At 45.4% G+C, this 24687-nt stretch overlaps 1 protein-coding gene across 3 annotated transcripts; it reads left to right on the forward strand.

Moving 5' to 3' along the window:
- The first annotated feature begins 563 nt into the window (after positions 1 to 563).
- LEPR (leptin receptor) lies at positions 564 to 22886 on the forward strand. Of its 3 annotated transcripts, XM_015870837.2 has the most exons (19): positions 564 to 636; positions 761 to 819; positions 3366 to 3674; positions 3763 to 3880; positions 5547 to 5752; positions 7712 to 7857; positions 7930 to 8074; positions 8684 to 8980; positions 9144 to 9261; positions 11603 to 11802; positions 13090 to 13238; positions 13488 to 13644; positions 13733 to 13815; positions 14754 to 14970; positions 15934 to 16116; positions 16631 to 16726; positions 17240 to 17342; positions 17982 to 18057; positions 21236 to 22886. In XM_015870837.2, the coding sequence occupies exons 2-19, from the start codon at positions 780 to 782 to the stop codon at positions 22022 to 22024; spliced, it is 3432 nt and encodes a 1143-aa protein (XP_015726323.1). In that variant the 5' UTR covers positions 564 to 636; positions 761 to 779; the 3' UTR covers positions 22025 to 22886. The 3 variants fall into 3 exon arrangements, with proteins under 3 accessions (XP_015726323.1, XP_015726324.1, XP_032302064.1); XM_015870838.2 differs by lacking the exon at positions 564 to 636 and having other exon boundaries at positions 659 to 819; XM_032446173.1 differs by lacking the exons at positions 564 to 636; positions 761 to 819; positions 3366 to 3674; positions 3763 to 3880 and adding an exon at positions 3891 to 4463.
- Positions 22887 to 24687: the final 1801 nt, after the last annotated feature.

Below are 24687 nucleotides of genomic sequence, written 5' to 3' on the forward strand. Positions count from 1 at the left end.
ATTGCTATCTTTATGGCCAACGAAGGCGATTCCGTATCTCATGCAGGGTTCTAGCATGTTTGCAATCTGTGCTGCTGCAGTTTGCTTTAAGGAGGTTATCTCCAGTCTGGGATTTAATCTCTGCTTTTATTTGCTGTATTTCTTCCAGGCTTCCTTCGCTTGGATTTCTGGCTGTAGCTTTACTGCCTTGTAGCACGGACTCCTGTTAGAGCCTCTTGGTGTGCGTTCAGATTTCATACTGGTCAAACCTCTCCTCCAAAGAGGGGCAGAGCACTGCAGGGGCTGCCCGGGGCTGGGGGGGGGTCACCATCCCTGGGGCTGTTCGGTGCCGATGTGGCACTGAAGCACCCCGAGGGCGGAACGGGCCGAAGCGCTAAGTAGGTCAGCGGGGCCGGGAGCGCTGCCCGGCTGCCTGCGTGTCCCCCTCGCTGTCTTCAAGATTAAACTTTATCCTCAGCCCCTCGCTTCCCCGGGGGAATTCAGTGTCAATACGCAGCCACATCGCCTCGTGCCGGAGGAGGGGCGGGGCGGGGGCCGCCGGGGGGGGCTCGGGCAGCGGGCGGAGCGGACGGAGCGGACAGACGGGACTGAGTTCAGCGCTACGGGAGCGGAGCGGGGCTGAGAGTGATCCGTACTGTGAGTGATCCGTACTGTGAGTGATCCGTACTGTGAGTGATCCGTGCTGTGAGTGATCCGTGCTGTGAGTGATCCGTACTGTGAATGATCCGTACTGTGAGTTAATTTCGTTTGTTGTTTTCAGACCAGCTCTTCAAAACAAGATGTATCATCAAATCGTTCTGAGCATCTCTGTGCTGCTGGGTAAGTCACTGCCGACTGTGTGAAAAGTAAGTGCTGACAGTCGTGTAGAATGAAGAGTTGTCTCTGCTTTTGTTTTATGGAGCTGTTGGGAGTCGTAGTGCTGCATTAGTATCACAGGGTGTAACCAGCACATGTAGAGGCCCTGGTTTATCCTTGTGCAGGATTGAAATGTTGGCACTCCCGGGGTCAAGCCTTTGTGTCTTATCCCTAGAAACAGTGCAGGTGATTGGTAAGATCAAAAAACATGAGTCTGGTGAGTCAGAATGCACTCAGATAAATGCCTCACTGAACCTGGCAGAAGGGCAGTTTGTTCTGTTACCTTTGCGAGTGCAAATGCAGAAGGGAAGATCCAAGTTCCATCTGAACTGCAAACTTTGTTTAACTCAGCGAAGCCAAGGATCACTTTGAGTTTGAGCTTTGCTTTTCCACCTGGCTGGCAGTCTGGCTTTAATGAGCACTACATTGTTAAAGTTGCTCCATTCACTGTAACTGTTGATGAGTATAACAAGCTGTTTTTCTGCTTGGGAAGTGTCCGTACTGGTAGCGGTGTGTGCTGCTCAGGGACAGCTGGTATCTTGGTACGTGCCTTTTCTGTTTATAAATTTTAAATTGAAAGAAGAGTCATTTAAAGAATTTTGATGCTGATGCTTATGGAGGAAGCAGATGCTGCAATCCAGTGATGTTAGCTTCAAAATCCTTATCTTCATGAGAAGTGAGGAGCTCCTCAGGCAATATCCATACCTTTATTCAGTCAGTATTAAATATCGTCTTGTTGGTTAATTCTTCTTTTAAATCCCTTATGTAAACTGAAGGTGTGTACCTTTTTAATTAGAAAACCTGGATGCCTCAGGGAGGTTTCAGAGCTGCTTGTCACTAACTGATGGCCTGTAAGGGTGGCTCATTGGTGTCTCTATTGACTGGCCATCTCCCTGTTTCCAAATGGAAAAATAGCCATGGTTGGCATCTTTATAACCCTCTTAACCCAGGTATGCCACTCACTGAGAGGTAAACTGCATGTGATGGCCTCCTGTGCATCCGTGTTGTAGAGAACTGGTTGTACCTGTAGCAGGAAAGCATTTTGAATGCGTGCTGTGTTTTATTAACAGGAGGTTAAGAGCTATAGCGATCCTACGCTGTCCATTCTGTACTGTAATTCATTACAGATGTTTGTTTTTTAATACACCTGCAGAAATAGTACCTGCATGTGTTTTGAATGTACTTAATCCTGTGACACTGGTGTGCTCTGAGAGGGGAGAGCCTGCTTTTAGAAAAAGAAAGTGACTTGACAAGAGTCTCTCCCAGCCCCTCACCTGACTCTGTGACTTGGGTAGTATGTAGTTAACTGCCCTGATTTGTAGACAGTCGTGTCACTAACTTGTCCACGTTAATCTTTAATATGGACTAATAATCTGTGTGGTCAACTGGATCCTCCACGTGGAGCCAGGAGCCTAATGAGGCTGGTATTTATGGAGGCACAAACTCTGTTAAAGGAGGGAGGAGAGATGAGCAGAGCCCTTCAGGAGTCTGGTTGCAAAACCCATGCAAAGAGCAAATGAAACACTCCAGCACGCTGCACAGCAACAGGGTGTCTGCTTCTGATGTTGCATCTACTCTTAAAAAGCTTTCATTTTAGATTTTTACATTATTTAACTACTACACTATCAGACAGAAAACTTCTGTGTTTCTTAGTTTAGATGTTGCAGGCGTAGAGCATGAATTAATTTCTGCCTAATGAGTGGTTTAAAATATTTATGCCTTGCCGAGCAAAAAGCTAAAAGCAGAAATGTGCACAAATCATCCACACGTCTTTCTGCAACCAGAGCTTTAATCCGAGCAATTCATTCAGTGCTTTACAGTAAGTTACTTCCAAAAGCGAGACATTCATCATTCTCAAAGTCGCTGTTAGTGTCATTCAAGCTACAGCTTACCAACAAGAGCTGCAGCTGTGGCCAGAATGCTCTCATTTCGGAGAACCCAAGTCTGCTGGAAAGATCCATTTTTGCCCACATCTCATTTCCCAGACAACACATGGGCACTGCTCAGTTGCATCCAGTCCTGTGTTCTGGTAACACTGTTCTTTGGAACTGAATGGTTGTGATGTGACTACATTATATTTACAGTGGGATTATTCTTTCTACAGTGCTGGAGTTGTGTTATTAGGAGCTGGATTGCAATTGTCCCAGCACTTATCTGTATAGTGTGTGAACTTAGAATTGAATTCAGCGTGTTCTGAATACAAGGTGGTTCACCTTAAAGCGACGTTTCCGCTACAGTCTTGTTCTTGACCTATTTCAAGAGGCTGAGGAAACAAAAATTTGTTTGTAAAGACTTCAGAAGAGGAAGCTGACATTTGTCAGCTGTGCACCTGTTCAGAGGTGATGTCTGTAATACTTCTGTCTCCAACTCAGAGGAGATGAGCCGCTGGAAATTATTTTATGTAGATATATTTTAATAAGAGCCTTTCTGTATAATGTCATTTATTCCCTTTTCTTAGTGTAATGACATGACATTTTTCGTTGCCAACGTCTTTCTCTTTCTTTGTGTAGGCTTTCTTCACATGGCAGCTGCCCATTGTATGGTCCATGAGGTTCATCCCAGGAGCTTTACATTACCGTGCCTGCTGCTGAATGAGACATCTTGGAGTCCTTCTGCTGCTGGAGTTGTACAGAGCTGGTCTGGTTTAAGGAGAGAGTATGGAGCTGCTGAAACCAGCCCTTCTTTGCCAATGGATGAGGAAAGTTTTCTGTGTTGCCATTGGAGCAATAACAGCACTAACTGTTCTTTGTACAGAGCAAACATGGAAGTGAGGATGCTTATTCCTTCAGAAATAAGCATCTCTGCATCTCAGGAAAGAGGTAGGTTTCTCTGTCAAGGGTGTAGTGAGTTCCTTTAACAAACACGTTGTTTTTAGTAGTTCAGGAATGTTTAATCTATTTTATTTAGATTCAAATTGGAACATTGAATGTTGGGTTGAAGGCAAGCTGGATCTCTTAGTTTGTAGCCTGCAGTTCCTGAAGTTTCACATGAGACTTGATACGAAGGTTCATCTTTTATATGCTGTGTAAGTACAGACTCAAATTTCTCACTGTTAGCATTACAAATGTGAAAGCATTTTCTAAAACAAAAAGGTCTCTCAGCTTTGTAGCACAGCAGTGGCAGCAGCTTCACAGGCAGGTGAGATTTTATGTACCTTATCTTACCTTAAAGTCATCTCAGACTATACGGAGAAAAGCTCACGGTTCTATCTTTGAATGAAAAACAATTAGCATGGGGAGTCTCTCTGCTCTTATTATTTCCAGGTTTCTCAAAATGTTTAAATGAGATCATGGTTGGCTTGCTGAAATATCTTTGCTTTTGCACTTGGTAAATTCAGACGCTGCAGCCTGGTTCTACCTGTTTATGCTTTTGACCATAATGTTCTTGCAGAGTGTCAATAAATAAACTGTCATAAATATTCTGTGATGGTAATTATCCCGACTCTGGGGTGGCGCAGCATGTCTAATTTTATTGTAGGTGGGTCTATTTGATTCTGGTTTCACTGTTCCTCTTGTATTACTGATGGATTGGAAGGAATGATGTAACATACAGACTGAATTTCTTGAGGAAACCTGCTCCATAAATAGTTGACCATGCTAAATTTACAGGTAACAACTTCTATTTAAAATACAGAACTAGATGGCTGGCCTCACTTGCCATGAATTTTATCTGTAGTGAATACACTGGTAGCAAATATGGTTGTACAGGGACATAATACTTTAAAACTGAAATCATTCTTTGAGTGGGAGCCCACAGATTTCCATTGTTCCTCATGACTGTGATTTTCAGCGTACCATTACATGTGTTTTTGCAGAAGCACATCTCACATCTCAGTGTGCCTGTGTTCCATTCAGTTGCAGCTGCAGGAAAGTCTTACCCAGTAATCCTGGCTTGGTTACTTAGTGCTGCAGAGGCAAGGTGCACTGTGGTCCCTGACACTGGAGGCCTTGTCTCACTTCCCAGATTCTCAGGTGTAAGACAAGCCATGTGTGAAAATAATGACCTAGAGGAATCTGTAAGATGAAGTTTTACTCCTTCAAAGTTTTTTGGCATTAAAGATGTACCCTTTTGACTTTGCACATCCATGGTTTATTTCCTTGTAACTGTATCAAGTTACTTGGAGTGGAAGATGTGTTTCTCTGCCCAGAGCAGTGCTGTGATGAGGGTACCTTTCCCAGCACCATGTCTTTGGGAGGAGAAGGATTATTCTGGAACTTAATGAGACAAATTAGGTTAATTTTCTACCAAAAGTGAGTGATAGTTGCGTGTATTCCAGGAATGCTGTAAGACCTGAAGGTTGATTACATTAACTGAAATCACTGAGCCTTAGGGATCCTTTTGCAGTGGCACAGATGAATGCTGGTGGGTGAGTTCTGAGTACTGATACAATTTGCCCTTTCACTGGATGGTGATTTATAGGATATGCTCGTATTCCTGAACTATTTGCAATGCCCGAAGGGCACTTCTTTAGTTCTGGGCTTAGACTGCTGTGTTCTTACAGATAAATTACACAGTTTACCTCAGCTTTGGTGTCTTCGTTGAGTGCATCAGTTATATACACTGTGAGCCTCATGTGAACCAGTCAGCCATCTCTCTGCAGTGAATAAGCCTTACCCAGAGGACAAACACCTCTCTATTTGAAATACAGTGTAAAGAAGAATACTTTGGTTTTTGTTTGTTTTACCTTCCAGGTCAGAGCTGTCACTGGGAGATACATCTACCAGCTCTCTGAAGGGGGCTGCCCTGGCTGCTCAGTGTAACTGCAGTGAGTGTGGCAAGTGTGAGTGCCATGTGCCTTCCCCAAGCCTCAACCACACTTACATCATGTGGCTGCAGATCGTGACTGGTGTAACACCTCTTTGGTCACCCTTGATGGCAGTCAAGCCCATAGATATAGGTAAGTGTTATGGAAGCCTTTGTAAGTGGGATGTCTTTGGATGAGAAGGAGGACACAGAACAGGAAAGGACTTCCTGATGTTGTCTTGGATTGCTCACTGAGCAGGAAAAAAGGCTGTTCTTAATGCTGCTTTGCAATTAAAACCCTTCTCTCCAGCAGCTCTGTTTTTCTTATGTTTTTCTTTCTTCCTTACACATACAATTAAACATTTTCCAAATTGGAAAACAGTCCTCTAATATTTAATAGAGCCAAAGGCCTCGTGACACAATGAATTGGATCTGTGTCGCTGTTCATTACACGAGCACAGTTATTGCAGACCTTGGCAAAGATTGAACAGGTTGAGTCTGTCAGCTGTAGGGGAAAAATCAGAAGTTTTATCAGCTACTTCCCAACTGATGTGCTCTGCAGACAGAACAAGTTAAACGTCTCTGGGTGGGGTGGTTCTGAAGATGAGGGGCTGCATTCAACATTATGCTGCTTTCAGATGATGCCACGGGGAAAAAGTTATGCATTCAGAATCGAGTGTGCCAGCGTTAACACTGGTCTTATTAGATTGTTCTGCTTAGTGAAGTATATTTTAAGTGAATGCTAGTATGTGCTCTGCCAAGGGTTAGCAGAAAGTACTTTAGAAAGTAAAAATATGAAAACTTGTATAATACGTCAGTAGAACAGGTGGCAGCAGCAGGAGAAAACATCATTATTTGTATTGTAACATGCCCAGAAGTGTGATGTAAAAGTCACTGACTTTTTTTGTTATAAAAGCTGTGGCTCTCTGCTGAAATCACTTATTCCTGCTGGTGTTCATCATTCCATCTCAGTGCATTTAACTTGGAGAATTTGGATAAGTAATAAGAAAATAAGTTGTGACTTTGTATAGTGAATTTGCACTGAAAATAATAACAGTTGTTTGGTAAGTTGAGTGAGGTTCCAGTAATACCATCCAAAGAAGACGACTATAAGGGCAAAGAAACCCACAAATGGCCTCTTTGTATTTAGTCCAGTACTGAAGGTTCAGACTCTTCCTGGAGTGAACACCCAGGTTGCTCTGAGAGGCTCCAGGTGAGACTTCATGTTGTCCAACCACGTGGTTCAAATGCCAGGAGCCAGTTACTTGTGGGGCTGTGGGGGCAAGTTGTGGACATCCAGTGCAGACAGGGCTAAAGTGAGCGTGCACCCACTGCCTGAGACCCTTGGAAATGCTTTCTTTTCAGGTAAGGCACATGCTGTTTAATCTGCAGTGGTTTTTAGCAGGATATCAGCCTTGCATGAGAGGAACTCTGCTGAATGAAGACAAGGTCAACCAAAAGAACTATACTTACACAGTGATATGAAAAGGTCTCATTAACAGGTAAAAGTAGGATCTCAGTTCCTTGCCCGTGTCCAAGGAAGAGTGAATGTGATTGCAATCATCGTTTTAAATTGCCCATCTATTCTATTTCCTCCTCCACAGAGTTATCAGTATCCTTGTGGGAACTTCCTGAAGCCCCCTTTCTCCCTCTGCCTTAATGTAGCTCTGTGGAAAGCCTTTTATTCATAGCCATAATCATGGTAGAAGGGATGGGAAGATTTAGGAATTGTGTGTGCATTATGAGGATATTTCCTGTCTGTTAAGGAGCTGAGCAAATGGCTTTGTACAGCACTGCCATCCCTTTCAACCCCTTCTTCAGCAAATCAGATAAGCTGGTACTTGATTACTGGGGAGAAGCACGACCAAGGCAAGAAGTACTTGTAATTTTAGGGCAAACATTAGGTCAGACAGCATATCCTGAGAGCTAACTGTGTAACAGTGCCAGGGTGAACTTTCACAGTAGCATTACACAACACTGCTCTCTCATTCGCTGTCTGTAGAGCAATTGTTGAAAACTGAACTTAAAGGGTGAAAGAAATTTCCAAGTCAATAGAATTCGTTACAGCCAGCGGTCACAGGCAGTGTAAACTCATCCATTGATTTGTCTGCAGTAAAGCCTGAACCCCCTTTGAATGTGCATCTGGAAATGACAGAGAGAGGTCAAGTGAAGATCTGCTGGTCTGAGCCTGCACCGATGCCATACCCCCTCCGGTATGAAGTCAACATCTCTGGAAGTTCGGGTCAAAACAGCTGGCAGGTGAGTCAGCCCCTCTTCCTTTCTTTTTCCTGAATCGTTGTTCAATAATAATAGATTCTGATAATCCAACAGGTGGCTCAAGTTGCTTTAAATACCTCATTAGACGTAGACAATACGCTGCTTGACTCTTCCTCCTTTGCTCAAGTGCGGTGCAAGAATTATTATGGTCCCGGGTTCTGGAGTGAGTGGAGCACGCTGTATAACCTGAATGTGGGAGGTAGGTCACAGTGGTCAGCTGGGGCAGTAAGTAGACTGCTGGGATACCGTCAGTTTTCCAAGTTTTGTTTTGTGGGATCAGTGTGTGTAAGAACATTATCCAGGGGGATGCAGCACTCTGTATGCGGGATTTGGACTTAGAATTCCCCTACAAGCTCCTTCTGCATCTCCTGCCCATAGCTTTACATGGGGTTGTGCTCTTTCCTTTATAGAAGATCAGCATTAAATGATAAATGCTGGAGGCTGCACAGTGATCTCCCTGACACCCCCGTGTCTGGCTTTATTGCTTTCAGACCCAGCAGAAGCTGAGTCTTTCACTTAAGCTGCTGTGTGTTGTTTTCACTGCACTGCCCGTGTGTTTTCTGTCAGTTCATTACTATTTGCCTAGGGACATAAAGGTTATTTTTATTAGAACTTGTAAACATGAGTTTTGGAAGGAAGCAGTCAAGGATCTGTTCCTGCTCCTCTGCCCTCTAGCGATTCATAATAACAAACACGGGAGAAACACATGATGCAGAGATACAACTGGATGATAGTAATTTTCTGTTGATCTGTGGCTTCTGCTGTTGTTCTGATTCTGATCTCAGTAGATTTCTTTCTTTTCTTGTAGCTGAAGTGCTGTACTTCCCTACCAAGATGCTGACCAGTGTTGGGTCTAACGTTTCATTTCATTGCATCTATAAAAACAAAACCAAGAGTGTAGCGTCCAAGAAGATTGTTTGGTGGCTGAACTTAGCAGAAGAAATCCCAGAAAGTCAATATACGCTTGTGAACGATCGCGTAAGCAAAGTTACTCTTTTCAACTTGAAAGCAACAAAACCTAGAGGAAGTTTCTTCTATAACGCGTTGTACTGTTGCCATCAAAATAGGGAATGTCATCATAGATACGCTGAATTATATGTAGTAGGTAAGAGTCCAGATGATTTTAACTTGGTTTTGGTGCATTTTAATAGTAAGGTCCAGCTTCTTAAACCCCACTTGGCTTTTATCAAATAATTACAACTTGTAATGCATGTTTTTTGTGTAAACAATTATATCTTATTAATAACCTTTAATGTGTTTTTAATTAGATGTGAATATCAATATCAAATGTGAAACTGATGGGTACTTAACTAAAATGACTTGCAGATGGTCTGCAAACCCAAACGCATTGCTCTTGGGGAGTTCCTTGCAGTTAAGATACCACAGGTGTGTATAGCTTTTAATTCACGTCTTGTTTGGGAAGCATTACTCAGAAAGTACTATTACAGCAAAGAACCAGGAATAGGTGGTAAAATGTGTACATACAAAACGTGCTCACCTCCTGTAAGCCAGACTGCTCTCAGTTGGAACTCCAGAGGTATCAAACGTACGTTCAAATGAGGGCTGTGGGTATCCAAGTAGGTGATGTGGATTCTATTTTTCATTGACCTCCTCTTCTGCATTTGTGAGTCTTGTAGGTGCAGTTCAGCAGCCAGTTCTATAAATACAGTTCAGGACACAGATCTTTATTGACTCAGTTGTGACACTGACCTACATCTAACAGAACTAAGTACCGAACCCAGCTTTTGGGTTTTTCTCAAGTCTTTCTGCTTGCAGAGTGAATGCAAATTCACCTGGCTCTTAATGTGGACACATTTGCTTCTATCAGTTATGTAGAATCTTCTACTTGCCTATTTCTACAGACAGTAAAGAAGCAAAAAAAGAAGTAGCCAAAAAAACATGAACAACCCACCCAACAAAACCACTCATTGACAGAGTACTGGAGCAGGAGCCCAGATTGGCTCTAAAATCTCTGTCCTTGGAAAGAGACCTTGGGATCTCAGCTGGGCAGGAGCCTCGGCAGACTGGAGCTCTGTGTCTTTCTACATACAGACAGTATATAAATACACAAGGACCAAAAAAAAATTAAATCTTGCTCGTAAGATTCTTGGTTCAGAAAGGAGGTGTTGCTTTATGGAGGTAACGTTGGTGGCTGGAGCAATCCTTTCATTGCACTGTTCAGCAGGAATAGATGCGTAAAGGTTTTACTGAAACAAGCCCTGAGCACCTAATCCTTTGGAAAGCTGAACTGTCCTTCCTAGTGAAGGAGGATTTAATTTCTGCACTACTGTTGTACCAAGATGAGAAGCTTTTGTGGACTAAAGCAATAGCTGGGATGCTTGAGATTTCACGTGGAGACTTCTAGGGCAGGGCTGGTGACTGAGTGACATCTGAGGTAGCTTTTGTTTTGACTGTCTTCAGGAGTATGAATGTCATTAGTGTTGTGCTGGGCAGGGACCCTGAACTAAACATATTGCTGCTCATGCAGTGGTTTTATCCCCACTTTTTTACTGTTCAGGTTTAGCTGTTGTTTCTTTTTTTCCCTAATGCTACATAATAATCTGTACTTTCAGTGTTCTGCTTCATCGAGCACCGCATAGGGATACAACTGAAATGCTTGCTGAGTGCTAGTGTTTAATGTGGGATTTCTTTTGGTATTCTTGGGCTGGGGTTTTGTTTCATGCCTTTTTAATGGAGTTGTGTGTGTGTGGATGTGCATCCTCGCTCTGGTAATAACTACAGACTGCAAGAGCAAGAACTTAAGAAAGAAGTGCCATGGGGAATGGATGGAGCACACAGCTATTCTTCATATTGATATGACTCCATCTGGGAGATGAAATCCCATGCTGTACAGTGATGTGGTGTGATAGCTTTGCATGTTGGTGTTTTGTTTTCATTGGCTCCTTATTACGTCTTCCTCTACAGTCAGTGCTGCCAACTGTAACAGCACAGAACTGATCGTGCTGGAAAAACAGGGCGCTAAGCTAAATCTTCTAAGCAGCAGACAGCTGTTAATCAGTATTAGCTGCGTTGACAGGAAGAGGAAGGATTCAGCTAAGGCTAACTTTTGTGGTGCAGCCGAATAATGAATACCCTATCTGGCCACTCTTACTGCAAGTCTGAGCTGTGTAGAAGCTTAGGAGGAATTTGGAGCCTGTCTTTCCCACCTCCCATAAGACATAACTGCTGTTTTGTCCAGAGCCCAGGTCTCCTCTCTTCTGTTGCCAGCTGTGATACTGACTGCCTGTGGGATTTTGATAGCACCCTCCAAAATTAATACTCGTATGGAATTTCAGTCTCCTGGAGACTTCACTGTGCATATCTGATTGGGCTCCTGTGCTCTGGAAATGGCTTGGCAAGTCATATTCCTGGCTGCCTTGCCTCTAAATACCTCTAAAGTAACTTGATTTATTAGTGTTTGGAGATGCCTGCTCTTTTTGTACCTCTTTCTTCCTGCTGTTTGCCTGTTATCAAAAGATTTTGCACTGGGATGAGCTTTCCATGTCCTACTTTTCCTGCAAGCTAAGAGACAAAGCTTTAAGGAGCAGCACTGCTGTGTTAATTCTCCATTCAGTGCAGAGTTAAGTTCAAGATCTGTCCAAATAAGCATTAAAAAAAGATCACCCAGTTCCAGTGATAACATTCGTTTTAATTACCTCCTATATGACTGATGCCACGAGCAGCTTATTGTTGCAGTGCATTAACTGAATGTTTCTCCTCTTTTAAGGAGCAAAATTTATTGTTCTAACTTTCCAAGTACTCCTCCAGAATCAGAGGTGAAAGAATGCCATTGCCAGAGGAATCATTCTTATGAGTGCACATTTCAGCCTGTTTTTCTTTTATCTGGATACACCATGTGGATCGAGTTTAAGCACTCACTGGGAACACTTGAATCCCCACCGACCTGTGTTGTTCCAGCAGATGTGGGTAAGTCTAGATTTCTGCACGTCTTCCTTCACTTGTGACCGTGGATTTCAGGCCTTATATGGTGTAGGTGAAGCATTTAAAATGAATTACATTGTGGAAAGAACATAAACACGTAAGAACTTCAGTGTTGTCTTCTAAAAAAACATTGGATTAAATGTTATTTCCATAGATTTTGCTTGGCAGAGGAGTAGACCGTGACTGTAGCAAGTACCTATAAATGTCACGCTTAGTTTAGTATGTTTATCCTTTTGAGTGTTTTGCAAAGACATCCAGAGGAAGAAAAAGAAATAGTTTGGTAAAAGACACTCTGATTTTTAAGATTCTTGATTAGCTACTTGTTTCTGGTCTCTTCTCTGAGGAGGGGCTGAGAGGGCTGGGGCTGCTCAGCCCAGAGAAGGGGAGGCTTTGAGGGGTGCCACGTCCATAATAACCTGGAGGGTCATGCAGGCAGAACGGAGCCAGGCTTTAGGCATTGGTGCCAGTGCAGACCCAGAGGTGCTGGGCACAGGAGCTCCCTCTGCCCACCAGGCAGCACCGTGTGCTGGGCAGTGCTGGAGTGCTGGCACAGGGACCGGAGAATGGGGACGACTCCTTGGGGAACTCCAAACCCACATGGCTGTGGCTGTGGCTGGGCACAGCTCTGGGGGCCCTGCTGGGGAATGACATGGGTTGGATGGACCCATGAGCCCCAGCCTCAGCCATCCTGTGGTTCTCTAAAGGTTATGCTTTGATGCAGTGTAACGTGATAGCACACTCCTGTGCAGCTCTTCTTCCATAGGAACTGTTTATGTTCTTTCATGCTTTTGCAGAGTTTGTTTTGTGTCACATAAAGCGCTGAAATTTGTGTAAAAGATAGAGGCAGAAACAGTGCTTGAGTGTTTTCAAACACTGCAAAATGTGCAGAGCAAGTCTTGTCATTGGGTCCATGACTCAGAGCATTCGTTGGACTCTGTATTGCTTTGGACACAAATGAGAACATATGTAGAAGGAACACATTGAAGCTTTGGCTTTGTGTGACTTCTGCAAAACATTTTTCTACATCCTTCTACAGAGAGCAAGTATCAGTTTTCCACCCAGATTCAGTGCTTGCAGTAGCTGGTTCCTTCTGTATTCCTGATAGGCCACAAAGTGCTACACGAAATAAAGCAGAGTAGAGTATGTACTTAGTGGGTGTAAAGAGGTACCTGCTGCCCTTGGGACAGAGGGAGGCGTGAAGTGATGAGCTGAGCTAATGACAAATAGCAATGCTGATGTTGCAGTCTTTTTTTTCCTATTCACATTTTCTAGTGAAGCCACTTCCTCCCTCCAACATTAAAGCAGAGATCACCAGAAATGATGGGCTGCTGAACGTGAGCTGGACAAACCCCGTGTTTACAAATGATGACCTTAAGTTTCAGATCCGGTATGCAGTGAACAAGGAGGAACTCACATGGGAGGTACTGTCTTCTTCAATCCGGAGCGAAGCATGAATTGTTGCATGCTGTCATGTAGCCTGTCAGCTAGCAGGTGTTGATGGAGTTGTAGTATGCAGTGAATCAGAGCTTTGAGTATTTGTGTTATCTGGCAAGGGAATGTTACTGAGTAGGCCTCTCTCTCCTGTTGGATTTATTTTCAAGAGTTTTGATTATCACAGGTGCCAAAACAACCCTCTGTTCTCACCCTCAGTATTTTGACTTCTGTTACAGCTGTATGAAGTTGTAAGCGTACCAACAAGATCGGCTGTGATAGAAGTGCAACTTTGTGTTGAATATATTGTTCAGATCCGCTGCAGAGCCCTGGATGGTTTAGGCTACTGGAGCAACTGGAGCAGATCAGCCCATGCAGCTGTAAAAGATATCCAAGGTAGGTGTGACTTACAGGTGTGCTCTGGTGGTTTGTCTGCTTTCAGGCTGAGATGTGACTCTGTTCTTTCAAAACTGTAATGCTGCAGCTCCCTTACATGGCCCTGAGTTTTGGAGGACTATTACTGAAGATCCAGCAACGGGGCAGAGGAACGTTACGCTCCTGTGGAAGGTGAGAATGGTAACGTTTCGGTCCTGCACTGTGAGAGAGATGTGATCCAACAGCACTGCCAGAATTACACAGCGAGGAGTGTGGTGCTTCCCCTTGCAGGCAGTGCTGTGTCGTATGTTTGTGTCAGCCCGCACCTTCAGTGTTAATTATGCAAATAGGTTGAAACAGATTTAACATGCAATTTGTTTTAATACTTGGGGGGTGGGGGGGAAAGGTAAGATGGAATAAAAGACCATAAGGGAATGAGAGATGCAGTTTTTGGCTGCCAAGTTCTGCTAACAGAGATCTCAGAGCAGAATGTGCCACTGACTCCCAGACAGCTGCCTGTGCAAACACTGCTGCAACTGCATGGACTTGGCAAGGCTACCTTCAAAGGTTAAAGCAGGATAGAGGAAAAGAGTACAGCAAGGACTGGCTGCTCCTTGCAGTGATGTTAAGTGTGAAAAGAATCATCTGTCCCAGGTTTTATTTTGTTGTGTTTTTTTTTTTGTTTGTTTGTTTTTGTTTTTTTTAATCCTGAAAAATGCCAACATAAAGCAGCAAAATTTTTAGGAGTCTGAAACTTTGTGCTTCCTTGTGCCCTCTTTCACTGGAGAGACAGCAAGTAGGGTATCCGAGTCACATCATAGAACCATAGAATGGCCTGGGCTGAAAAGGACCACAAAGATCATCCAGTTCCAACCTCCTGCTATGTACAGGGTTGCCAACTAGCAGACCAGGCTGCCCAGAGCCACATCCAGCCTGGCCTTGAATGCCTGCAGGGATGGGGCAGAGAGGAAGTCAGGTCTGTGGGTGGACTTTGGTGTCTTTGTTTAAGGCATATAGAATATCTATCTGGGGTCACGTTTTCTTCAAACTGGGACACCGACACTTCTGCCCAAATGTTTTCTTTTGAAACCAAAGTCTGGGCTGTTGATTAATGTCAATGTCTACCACAGCCACTGATGAAGAATCATGCATTGTGCAGTGTGAGCCACTACATCGTAAAGCATCAGACGTCAGAAAACACCTCGTGGTCAGAATATGTCGACAGAGGCACCACCTGCTCATTTCCATGGACTGAACACACGCACACCATTACAATTTTAGCTGTGAACTCAATTGGAGCTTCTTCAGTTAATTTTAATCTGACTCTATCACGGCAAATGAGCACAGGTACGAACGTGAGGTAGTTACTGTTCTGAAATATGAAATATGTTCAGAGTCCTTGTGATGCTTTTAGGCAAAGCTTTCTTTGTGATGAAATTCCCTTTATTAGGGGAAAAAAAAGCACCTGGAAATCGTACCTGTGATGTCTCCTGTCCAGTAACAGAACACAAAGTAATTAACCAAATAAAAATGGTAGCATGCTGTGGAACCGATCTCTCATCTGCTTCGTCTTGGGAACGCCCTGCATTCTTGCAGGGGAACATTTTATTGTTTCCAGAACGAAATGTGGTCTCCTTTCCCTTGCTGGAATGAGGTGCAGTCCTTTTTCCTGAGCTGCCACGCTGTGCTTCATCAATAAAATGAAGCCTATTGGAATTTTAAATCTTATATTGTGTAATGTTCCCATGATTATGTGTTCTGTGGGAAGCAGTTCTGCAGTTTATTCATGGAACTTTTCCACACTAATGCCATTTTAGAAGCGTTTTTATGGGTCAGGTTCTTTCTGGTACTGTACGTAAGGGTGGAGACCCATAGTTGGTAGCAGATGAAGTGGGAAGCGTTTGTGTGCCTGGATTATGGTCTGGCTGTGTTATTTAGGGGGATTAGATGGGATTTAGCTTGCAAACTCTCAGTGTATGTTTTCATAGCTGAAGTCCATTTGTTGATTATTTCTTAGTGAAGGAGCGATGATTAAGGAGGTACACATGACAACACAGACATTTGTCTGGTGAGAAGCTCGGTCTGTTTAGTGCTCAGGACTAGTTGGTATGGACCAAGCTTCACTGGCTTTGAGGAGTACATTTGCTTATGTGAACCACGGATCAGGCTGTACTGTATAATGATAACACTAAGATGAAGCTCTTAAACTGTAGTGGTCATTTGTGTGCGGCTATGCAGCTCCTGCTGAGCCAGCTCTCACCTCTGTTGGAGCCCTTGTCTCTCACAGCTCTTCTGTCCTTGCTTTGGCAGTGAACGCTGTGCAGTCTCTCATTGCTTACCCAGTGAACGGCACGTGTGTGATTCTGACTTGGACACTTTCGCCTCAAAAACATGTGATAACATCTTTTATCATTGAGTGGAGAAACCTTAACAAAGAAGAGGAGATGAAATGGGTGCGAGTTCCTCCAAATATTAGTAAATACTATATTTATGGTGAGTGTGTACTTGAAAATGTAATACAGTATGTTAATTGCAATGGAATAAAAAAATACAGCATCCCCGAGCTCACAGATTCCTCTCTTCCCATCTCCCCTTTTCTGTTGTTATGGTAAGGAGCAATACAGTTGCTTTCTTAACTGAAATTGATGCAGGATGAGGCTGAGATGTGTGTTCAGTTTTTGGCAATACAATGCTATTAGCTCAGGCATACTGACCATACCAGCTAGTTACCTAAGTTAGTGCATTAATTAATTCTATCTGCATTATTTGCTTTAATCTTAGAAATGTTTACAGTAGTTGCATGAAAGTGTTAATTCCATGGAAAAAAATTTGCTGCATTATGCAGTGAGTATTAATAGTTTTAATCTTTTGATATTAAAGTGCGTGCCTATAAAAGGTAGTTTTCCTCTTTCCTGCCTGCGGCCTGGCTCTGATGTGAGACCTCTGCAGGCCTTGTTTCATAGCAGGGTAACAGCTTGCATTCACAAGGCTGATTTCTTTGCTCCAGATCACTTCATTCTGATTGAGAAGTACCGGTTCAGCCTGTACCCCGTGTTTGCTGCAGGAGTTGGCAAATCCAGAGCCACGGAGCAGTTCACCAAAGGTGAAGGCAGCATCCCTCTTCTGCGTGGTTCACAAAGTAGGAGCTTGTTGGTAAAGAGTGGAACTCTGTGCCTTATCAGAAGAAAAATGAAGTGATTTTAATACATCTAAAAACAGTGCTTTGGATTTCAGTTCCTTTAATGTGGAAACTCTTTGTAGAGTGAATTGAGAGAGGCAGCTGAATTTCCTACACCTAACTGGGTAGCTGAGCTCCTCGGTTCTTCATTTCCCACTTAGGGACTGTTCCCTTATCTATCTGCTCTCATTGCCAATAGTGAGGGCCTCCCACCAAGATGGAGGAGTCACCTCAGTATTGAGAGTAATTCCTTCCATTTGTCTGTTTGTTCCCAAGGTAAATGCTGGTTAATGTGTGATAAAGCTGTTACCAGATTTCTTTTGCTTAGGCTGTTGCTTCTGCTGTTTATGGAAGTTGTCATTATTTGTCTTTTGTAAACTGTTTGTTCACAGACAAATTATTTCGCTGCAGCGTTACCTGCTTTGCTTTTATTTCCAGATGGATACACCAGTCAGACCAGTCCTACCCTCTATATGGTTCTGCCAGTAGTTCTTTCAGCCTCCGCGCTGTTGCTTGGGGCACTGCTGGTGTTGCACCGAAGGTAAATTTGTCCTCACTGAATCCCATGCAGCCTTTGGAAGGCGATGTGGTGGGCAGTGTCCTCCTGAGGACAGCTGGGATCATTCTCACCATTTCAATCTTTGAGATGTATGTAAGGCAGCGGGCTCTGAAATATTGCACCAAGGATCTGAATGCCTTGTTACCTTGTCAGATAACGTCTGACCAGAGCTGGTGTTCTTTCTCAGTGGGAAATACCACGTCGGCCTGTATCCCACACTGCTTGCTTCTGCAGTGCTTTGTGGACAAGCTGATGGCTGCCGGGTGCATTGAATTTGTAACGCACTCTGTGCTGCAGATGGAATTCTCCTTACAAACTAAGGTCTGAAGGAAGAGCCAATTCCAAAAGAAGTCCATTTGAGTTTTGTGGAGGGTGGGTTGGGGTCCCGCTCAGCAGAGGCTGCCTGTGCATTTCATAATGCACAACACTGCCAGCTGCCATGTCACTTCTTACTTTTGCTATCTAATTTTGACCTTCTAGAGGATCCCAAATGACTGTTCCATGGTCACAGTGTCCTGGATAAATAAAATGCCACATATTCCTTTTCTTACATAGCAAAGGTAGCAGCGATACAGCATATATGAGTGCAGAACTAACTCCAGAATTTACCTCGTCTTTCAGAATGAAGAAGCTGCTCTGGGAAGATGTTCCAAACCCCAAGAATTGCTCGTGGGCACGAGGAGTTGATTTTCAGCAGGTGTGTGTTTCCCTGGTGCTGCTCTGCCCCACGCTGTGCTCAGGAGCTGTCTGCTCAGCACTGAGCTCAGCGTGTTGGTTAGCCTGGAGCCCACCTGGATTGCTGAGCCTGGCACCTGGAGCCTCTGAAGTTGGCAATACAGCAGTTCTTTCAGCTGTAGAGAGCCAGTACCTGAAACGTGCCAGGACCAGAGACCAGCATCTCTTGAATGCGACACGCCAGTTGTAGAATCCAAATGTGTCCCATTGGTGTAATGCTCCTGTAGCGATGAGTGCAGTGCTTGTAGCAGTGGCTGCATGTTTTGCTGGAGTAAACTGCCTCTCCGTTTACCATGTGAATCAGGAGCTGTGGTGCAATGAGCTGTGACCACTGAGAGCCTTTATGTGGACACAGCCCATTTGCACCAGGAAATGGAGCTTCTCACAGTCCTGGGAGCTGACAATGTGTAGTCACTGAGACAGTGATCTAAATCAGGCCCATTAAAAGAGCACCCAATGGCAGAAGATTCCTTCTGGGTATTTTAGTTGCATTCCCAGGGGAGGTTTCCTTTCTCATTTCATTTCAAGGGGAGATGGGCAGTCTTTCCAGCCTAATCATGGTCACTGCCTGCTTGAACCTTTGGGCCATCTCCAGGCTTCCTAGGGTTAGAGGGCTTCTCTATTTTTATTCAGAAGACTGGAAACCCAGACACCTTATGATGCTCGCTTGCTTTATTATAATGAACCACAGAAGTAGCTCTGTCAAAAATCTAAAATACCCTTGCAACAATTAGGAGTAGGTGCCATGTTACAGGCCAGAACGTGGCTTGTCACTTGTACAAGGCTCTCCTGTTAAGATCTTCTGAAGTCTTTACGTGCCCCTGGTGCAGCAGCAACTCAGAGAATGCAGATACTGTATGCATGCTGTGTCTTGGTTGTGTTTTTTATCACCTGCTCGATGCTTTTTTCCTGCAGGTTCCAATATGCATGCTGTTTATATGGCTTCTTTATTTGTTAGCGTTCAAACAAGCAGCTGTATCAATGCTGATGTCTGAATCATCTCTAACGTTAGAAACAAGCAAGCAGAAATCCCCAGGCACGGTCTGGTTTGGGTGATGTTAGAGCAGTTTCTGCCTACTGTAACATGCATTTAGCACTGCATCTTAATTTTAACATTATTTTTGTAGCCTTTTAATGTGCTAAAATACTTCTCTGATGCACCACACCATATGTTTGAATGTTAAATGAAGCTGTAGGAGTTCATTCTGCGGAGGAAGATGCAGAAGGTGTTGTCCAGCCTTGTGGCAGCAGTCCCTGTGCCTCTGCCTTGTTCTGCAGGGCTCGCTGTGTTTTCCTTGCCCGTGTTGGTAGGTCCCAGAGCAGTCTGACATGGCTGCCCCCACGGCTGCATCCTGGGAAGGGGTGGGCTCTGTGTGAAAACAAGAGCAAAGTGCCAGGAGGTTCAGTTGCAGCAGCACACCTGTGTTCTGTCTGTTTAATCTTTGCATTTATAACGAGAGGAGCTTGTGGCGATCCAGATGGATGTCAGATTTGGCAGCACTGGAAATGATTCTCCTTACTGACTGGTGGAGCTGAAATGAGCACGCTGAAGCTGGTGATGTTTTAACTAGGAGGGTGAAGTCATTCCTGCGGATACTGTTGCATATTCATATCCCTTGCTCCATAATTAACGGGAAAGAAATGACGCATGCAAGTATGAAAGAAGCTGGTGTTTGACATGATTTTGGACAGCTCGTTCTGCAGCAGAAAGCACGCCTCCTTTGTGCCGTGTATTAGTCTGTCTGCAAAGTACTGCGTAGGGTTAAGTGCACAGGGCCAGTCCTTGGATGAGCAGGATCACCTCCTGCTCATTTTGTGACATCTGGGGCTGAGACATTCTTCGCAGCAGCGTGGTCGGCCTAATTCTGCACCTGGATGTGTGAATGCAGTTTCCACTAGAGAAGGCAGTGTACAGCACAGGATGGTGTTCTTGCTTAGCTGCAGTAACCACTGACTACATAAACAGCCCACCTGCCACTGCTGGGAAGTTCTGGTGTCTTTCTGAAGGCATTTGATGCAGAACTTCTGTCTCGGTACATACCAGTATTCAGTCCTGCAGTCAACATCAGACCATTGCTTTGGATATTCAACACGGGACGCTGCTGTTTGGTGCTCCTGAGCTGCATTCACAGAGCACTGTTTTATCAGAATTGCATTCCTTATCGCAGCAATAGCTTAAAGTCACAGTTTAAAGTAGGCAGACGTAAAGGCTTGCAAGAGTTGAGCCTACACATGTGTCAGAACCAGGAGAAAATCACATTATTTGCTCAGTGGGTGCAGTGTGTGCTCAGGTGTAGCAGGAGGCAGCGCTGCGGGCAGGCTGTGCCATGGGGGGGCAGCAGCCCCAGCCATGCGAGTTGCTGCGCTCTGGTCTATCATTGCCGAACGCTCTGAGTGTTTTGACACGTTCCTAGTTGTGTTGGCAGCTTTCCTGCTATAAAATATGGTTTGTTAATACACACAAGGTCTGTTTTTATCTGTTTGTTTTGTCTTGATTTCCTTAGGAAATACATTTTCTTCTTAAGTGACTTCTCCTCTGTAGCTAGAAGTTCCTGTTTGGTTCAGCTTGGGCTGTTGTGTGTTTCATGTGTGTGTATATTGGGTAGGAGGGAAGCGTCCTTTCCTCCAAAATAAACGTTCCTCTGTGAGCAGCTCAGACATACAGCAGGCACTGGGGTGGGAATGCTCTCAGAACACTACAGACAGCCCAAACTTGACGCTGAATAATCCAGCCCTGGCTGCAGGAGTTGTTTTACTTGGCGTGTCTGTGATCTCAGACTGGTTAAATAATCTAAGTGAAAAGCCAAGAAAGCCTAAGGGCACACAGCCTTTGTCTTACAAAGCACTTGGGCACATTTCTTAACCCTGAAGCAAACAGGACCCCTCTGCTGCTGGGTTTCAGCCTCAGTGGCTGCTGCCTGGCTGCTGCTCTGATCACTTGGCATCCCATGCTTTGGCTTTGCCCTCAGCCTTCCCCACCAGCCAGGCACATAAAGGAGGAGATGTGTTGTAGGGGGCTGTCAGTGATGTGTTCTTATTAAGCTATGGGGATTTTGTCTGTGATTCTTGAAATCTTAGCTCCATGCTGAAATAGAGCTGTTAAATAGCAGTTGAGCATTAAACTGTATCTTTTCTTCTAGCCTGAAACTTTTGAGCACCTTTTTGTCAAGCACCCTGAAGCAACGTCATTTGAGCCTCTTCTTCTGGAGCCAGAAATAGTGCTGGAAGACATCAGTGCTGCTAAAGCTTTGAAACAAGAAGACACACAAGATTTCTCAGCAATGGATTCCATGTTCCCAAAAGCAGCAGGCTCTGAGCACGACTCCGCATGTTCCAGCAGCCCTATCAGCGGTCGCAGCTTCTCGGGGTGCTCCCCCAGTGACCCAACCACTGCAGAGACGAGTCAGTCCAATGTTAAGTATGCTGCTGTTATCAGTAACTCCGGGTCAGCTGGGCTTTACAAACAGAGCAAGAACCCTGGGAGTTTTGGTAGGTGTTTGCTAGCTGAAGGCTCCTTGGCTGCAGCTGCTTGCTCAGGTAGCTCCTGGGAGCTGGGGAGCGAGGCATTCCTCCTGCTGCCTGACCAGCCTGACAGCCGGCCCTGCAGGACCCTTATATTTTCAGAGGGATTTTCAGAGCCTTCAGAGCAGGATGGTGCTTTCACAGCTGGAGGTCCGGAGCGAGGTCTCTGTTACCTGGGGATGACATCATTGGGCAAAAGAGAAAATGGCATTTTTTTAACACAGAGCTCCAGACTGAGGTGCCATTTCCATACAGCTGATCTACTCAGAGGTGTGGGGTTTCTTCAGGATACACCTCCTAATTTAAATGCATTTATCCAGAGCAGCATTAAAGCCATCGTGCCATACATGCCGCAGTTTCAGATGACTGCTGCCAAGGTGCAGGAGACCACAGAGAACAGCTGTTAAGCCCTCATGCCTTAATTTCGTGCTCTTTATGGCTTTCTAAGCGTAGGTACGTGCCCTGCTTTTCTCTCTCCTATCTTCTCTTAGGAAGGTTGGGTAGCTGGAAGTGAAGGAACCACATTACTGATGTTGAACACGAGACTGTGGTACGAGTGGTATCACGGTACAGCTCACATTTCCTCCAGACCCCCTCCATAAGAACCCGCAGCAGAAATGGCAGGAAGCTGAGCCAGGAATGCTGTGCTGTACCTGCAGTGAGCTCACCTGTCTGTGTGGGTGTGAGGGAGTCAGGGTGAGTCCAGCCGCCCTGCTGAGCTCAGCCAAAGGGCCTCAACTGTGAGCAGGAATCAGGTCCTGCATCCCAGAGGGACCTTCTGGGATACGCAGGTAAACCAACCCACAGTTCTGCAAGCCAAATAGGATTTTTCTACTTTATAGTTGGTAAATATTTTTGTATACGTACTTCTTCAAAGATCTGTTTGGGAAAGCTATGACCGGTGAAAATGTTGTGCATCCCGAAGCTAAATTTATGTGAAACGTATGTAGGCGAGGAGAAACAAAAGGGCAAAACTCATCAGCGACAGTAAATAGTAGCAGAGTGAGCGTGTGTTGGGAATAGGAAATCTTGTGGAGCAAAAGGGAGCAAAGCAGGAGCGTGTTTGCACTTGCAGAGAAGCTTTGCAGGCAGCTCCCTGGGCTGGGAAGGTGCTGGCATTGCTTGAGATGGGGTTTTGTTGCTGCTGCTGCAGTGCAGCCGTGTCCGTGCCTGGAGGAACAGTGCCCTGCCTGCTGCAGAGCTTGCAGATGGGATGCATGCGGTGCAGCTCTCTGTAGACCACAATAATAAAGGCATGGTTCATCACGAGCTTTGAGTCCCTTTAACTCCACGTCCTGCAGAGTTTTCTGCTTGTGTTTGGTAATCTTTCTTGAGCTATAGAAATTTACATTGATCTTATCACTGACCACTGTTAGCAGGTGCCCATCCAGTAACCAAAGACAGAGCGGTGCTAAGTGAGGCAGCAGTCCATGGGGTGAGCCTGGCGGCTTCCCTGAGCCGCAGGGATGGGATGGCTTTGCTGGGATGGGCACAGGGGAGGGCAGAATGTCCTGTCTGCTCTGTGCAGCACTGGGCTGGCTCAGAGCTGGAGGCAGTGGGTGCTCTCAGCACGGATGGCAGCAGTGGGAGCTGCCCAGGGATCTCCATCTCTGGGAGCCCCACCTGTCCTGGATGCCTCACTGCCATCCCTGTCACTTCATTTCCTGATGGCCAGAGCAAGCGGTGCTCCATAGAAAGCCAAGGCGTTATGTCAGCAAAAGAAAATGTGAAGTGTAACAAGTGTATGAGTGAGCAATTTAACCCAGGGTGCCTCTCCTAAAGCAGCCTCAGGCTGTGCCTCCATCGAGCTGCCTCTGTTGGCATTTCCACCCCCACCAAATGGACCTTTGCTCTCAGCCTTCCTTCCCATCTGTGTCCAGCCTGAAGCCGTACGTCCTGCATCCCCCTGTTCCCAGTTCCCCTCCTGTACCACTGCTGCTAAATGGGCCATTGTGCTGCTTTTTCTTCTATGCTTTTTTATTTCTCCGTGGCTCCGCGCTAAGGAAAGGCCTTTTCAGTCTAAGCAGGAAAAGCAACCAGGAGGAGCCACGTGTGGCTTCAGGAGCACAGACTGAGCTCAGCATCCACCTCTGAGAATTAATTATGAGGAGCATTCAGGAGCACGGCTCATTGATCTCAGTAGATGAATGGAGCGTGTTGCCCTCCCACTTACAGGTCATTCGCAGCCGTAGTTAAATGCCCTTATTTAGCGCGATTGATGTGAAACGCAGTGTTGCCCACTGAGAACATCCGCAGTTTGTTGTGTGCCGTTGAGTCACCGCTCGGTCTCTCCATCCTCTGCGTAAAACAGGCCGCGTGTTTTTCTTTTCCGCCCGCGTAAACTGCCAACTGATTTCTGAGCGCAGCTTCCAGTCCCGCAGCTTTCGCTCCTGGAGCGTTAATCACTTTGTGACCACACGATAAATGACAGCTGGAGTTTACAGCCCGAACTGAACTGCCGCCATCCGCCGCTGTCAGAAGGATGCTCCTCATCGGTGCCAGCAGTGAATGGGGTAACGGCGTGCAGCAGCGCTGTGCAGCTCAGTGGGATGGGACTTTGTGTCACAGCCTCCCCGCTCCCTGCGCTCATGGCTGAGGATGGTTTGGGACAGAGGAAGGAGCCCTGTGTGGCAGCATCAGGAACTCTGTACAGGATGAGGGTGAAGAGAGTGAACAAAACACCCTGCCCCAGAGCAACCCAGCAGCTAAAAGCATCACCTGGCAGCAAATCCCACCTGCTGATAAAAAGCTTTTTCTTTATGGCTGTGAGCACCATCTGAGCAAAAGAGAGCCAGGGCCCAGGGCTGGGGACATGGAGCGGCTCTGATGTGCAGCACTGTGGTGTCAGGGTGCAGGTGGGCTGCCCTCAGCTCGAGAAACCTGTTAGATTTAAAAACACAGAATAGAACAGCGTGTGCTCCCAGCTGTTGCCCAGGGTTTGCTTCTGCTGTGGGTATATATTCCACTTTCTGCATTCCCTGTTGCAAAAGACCTCATTAAAATGCAGGTTTCTACTCCATCCTGTTGCTCTCCCGGCAACAGGAGTTAATTTTGTCCATCTGCAGTGCAA

Source organism: Coturnix japonica, chromosome 8 (assembly GCF_001577835.2).
Source record: "Coturnix japonica isolate 7356 chromosome 8, Coturnix japonica 2.1, whole genome shotgun sequence".
NCBI lineage: Eukaryota > Metazoa > Chordata > Aves > Galliformes > Phasianidae > Coturnix > Coturnix japonica.

Coding starts and splice junctions, on each gene's coding strand:
- LEPR (XM_015870837.2), top strand. CDS start 780: ATGTATCATCAAATCGTTCTGAGCATCTCTGTGCTGCTGG. Junction 9,262..11,602: donor TTGCAGTTAAGATACCACAG/GTGTGTATAGCT, acceptor TCCTCTTTTAAG/GAGCAAAATTTATTGTTCTA. Junction 14,971..15,933: donor ATCACGGCAAATGAGCACAG/GTACGAACGTGA, acceptor TTGCTTTGGCAG/TGAACGCTGTGCAGTCTCTC.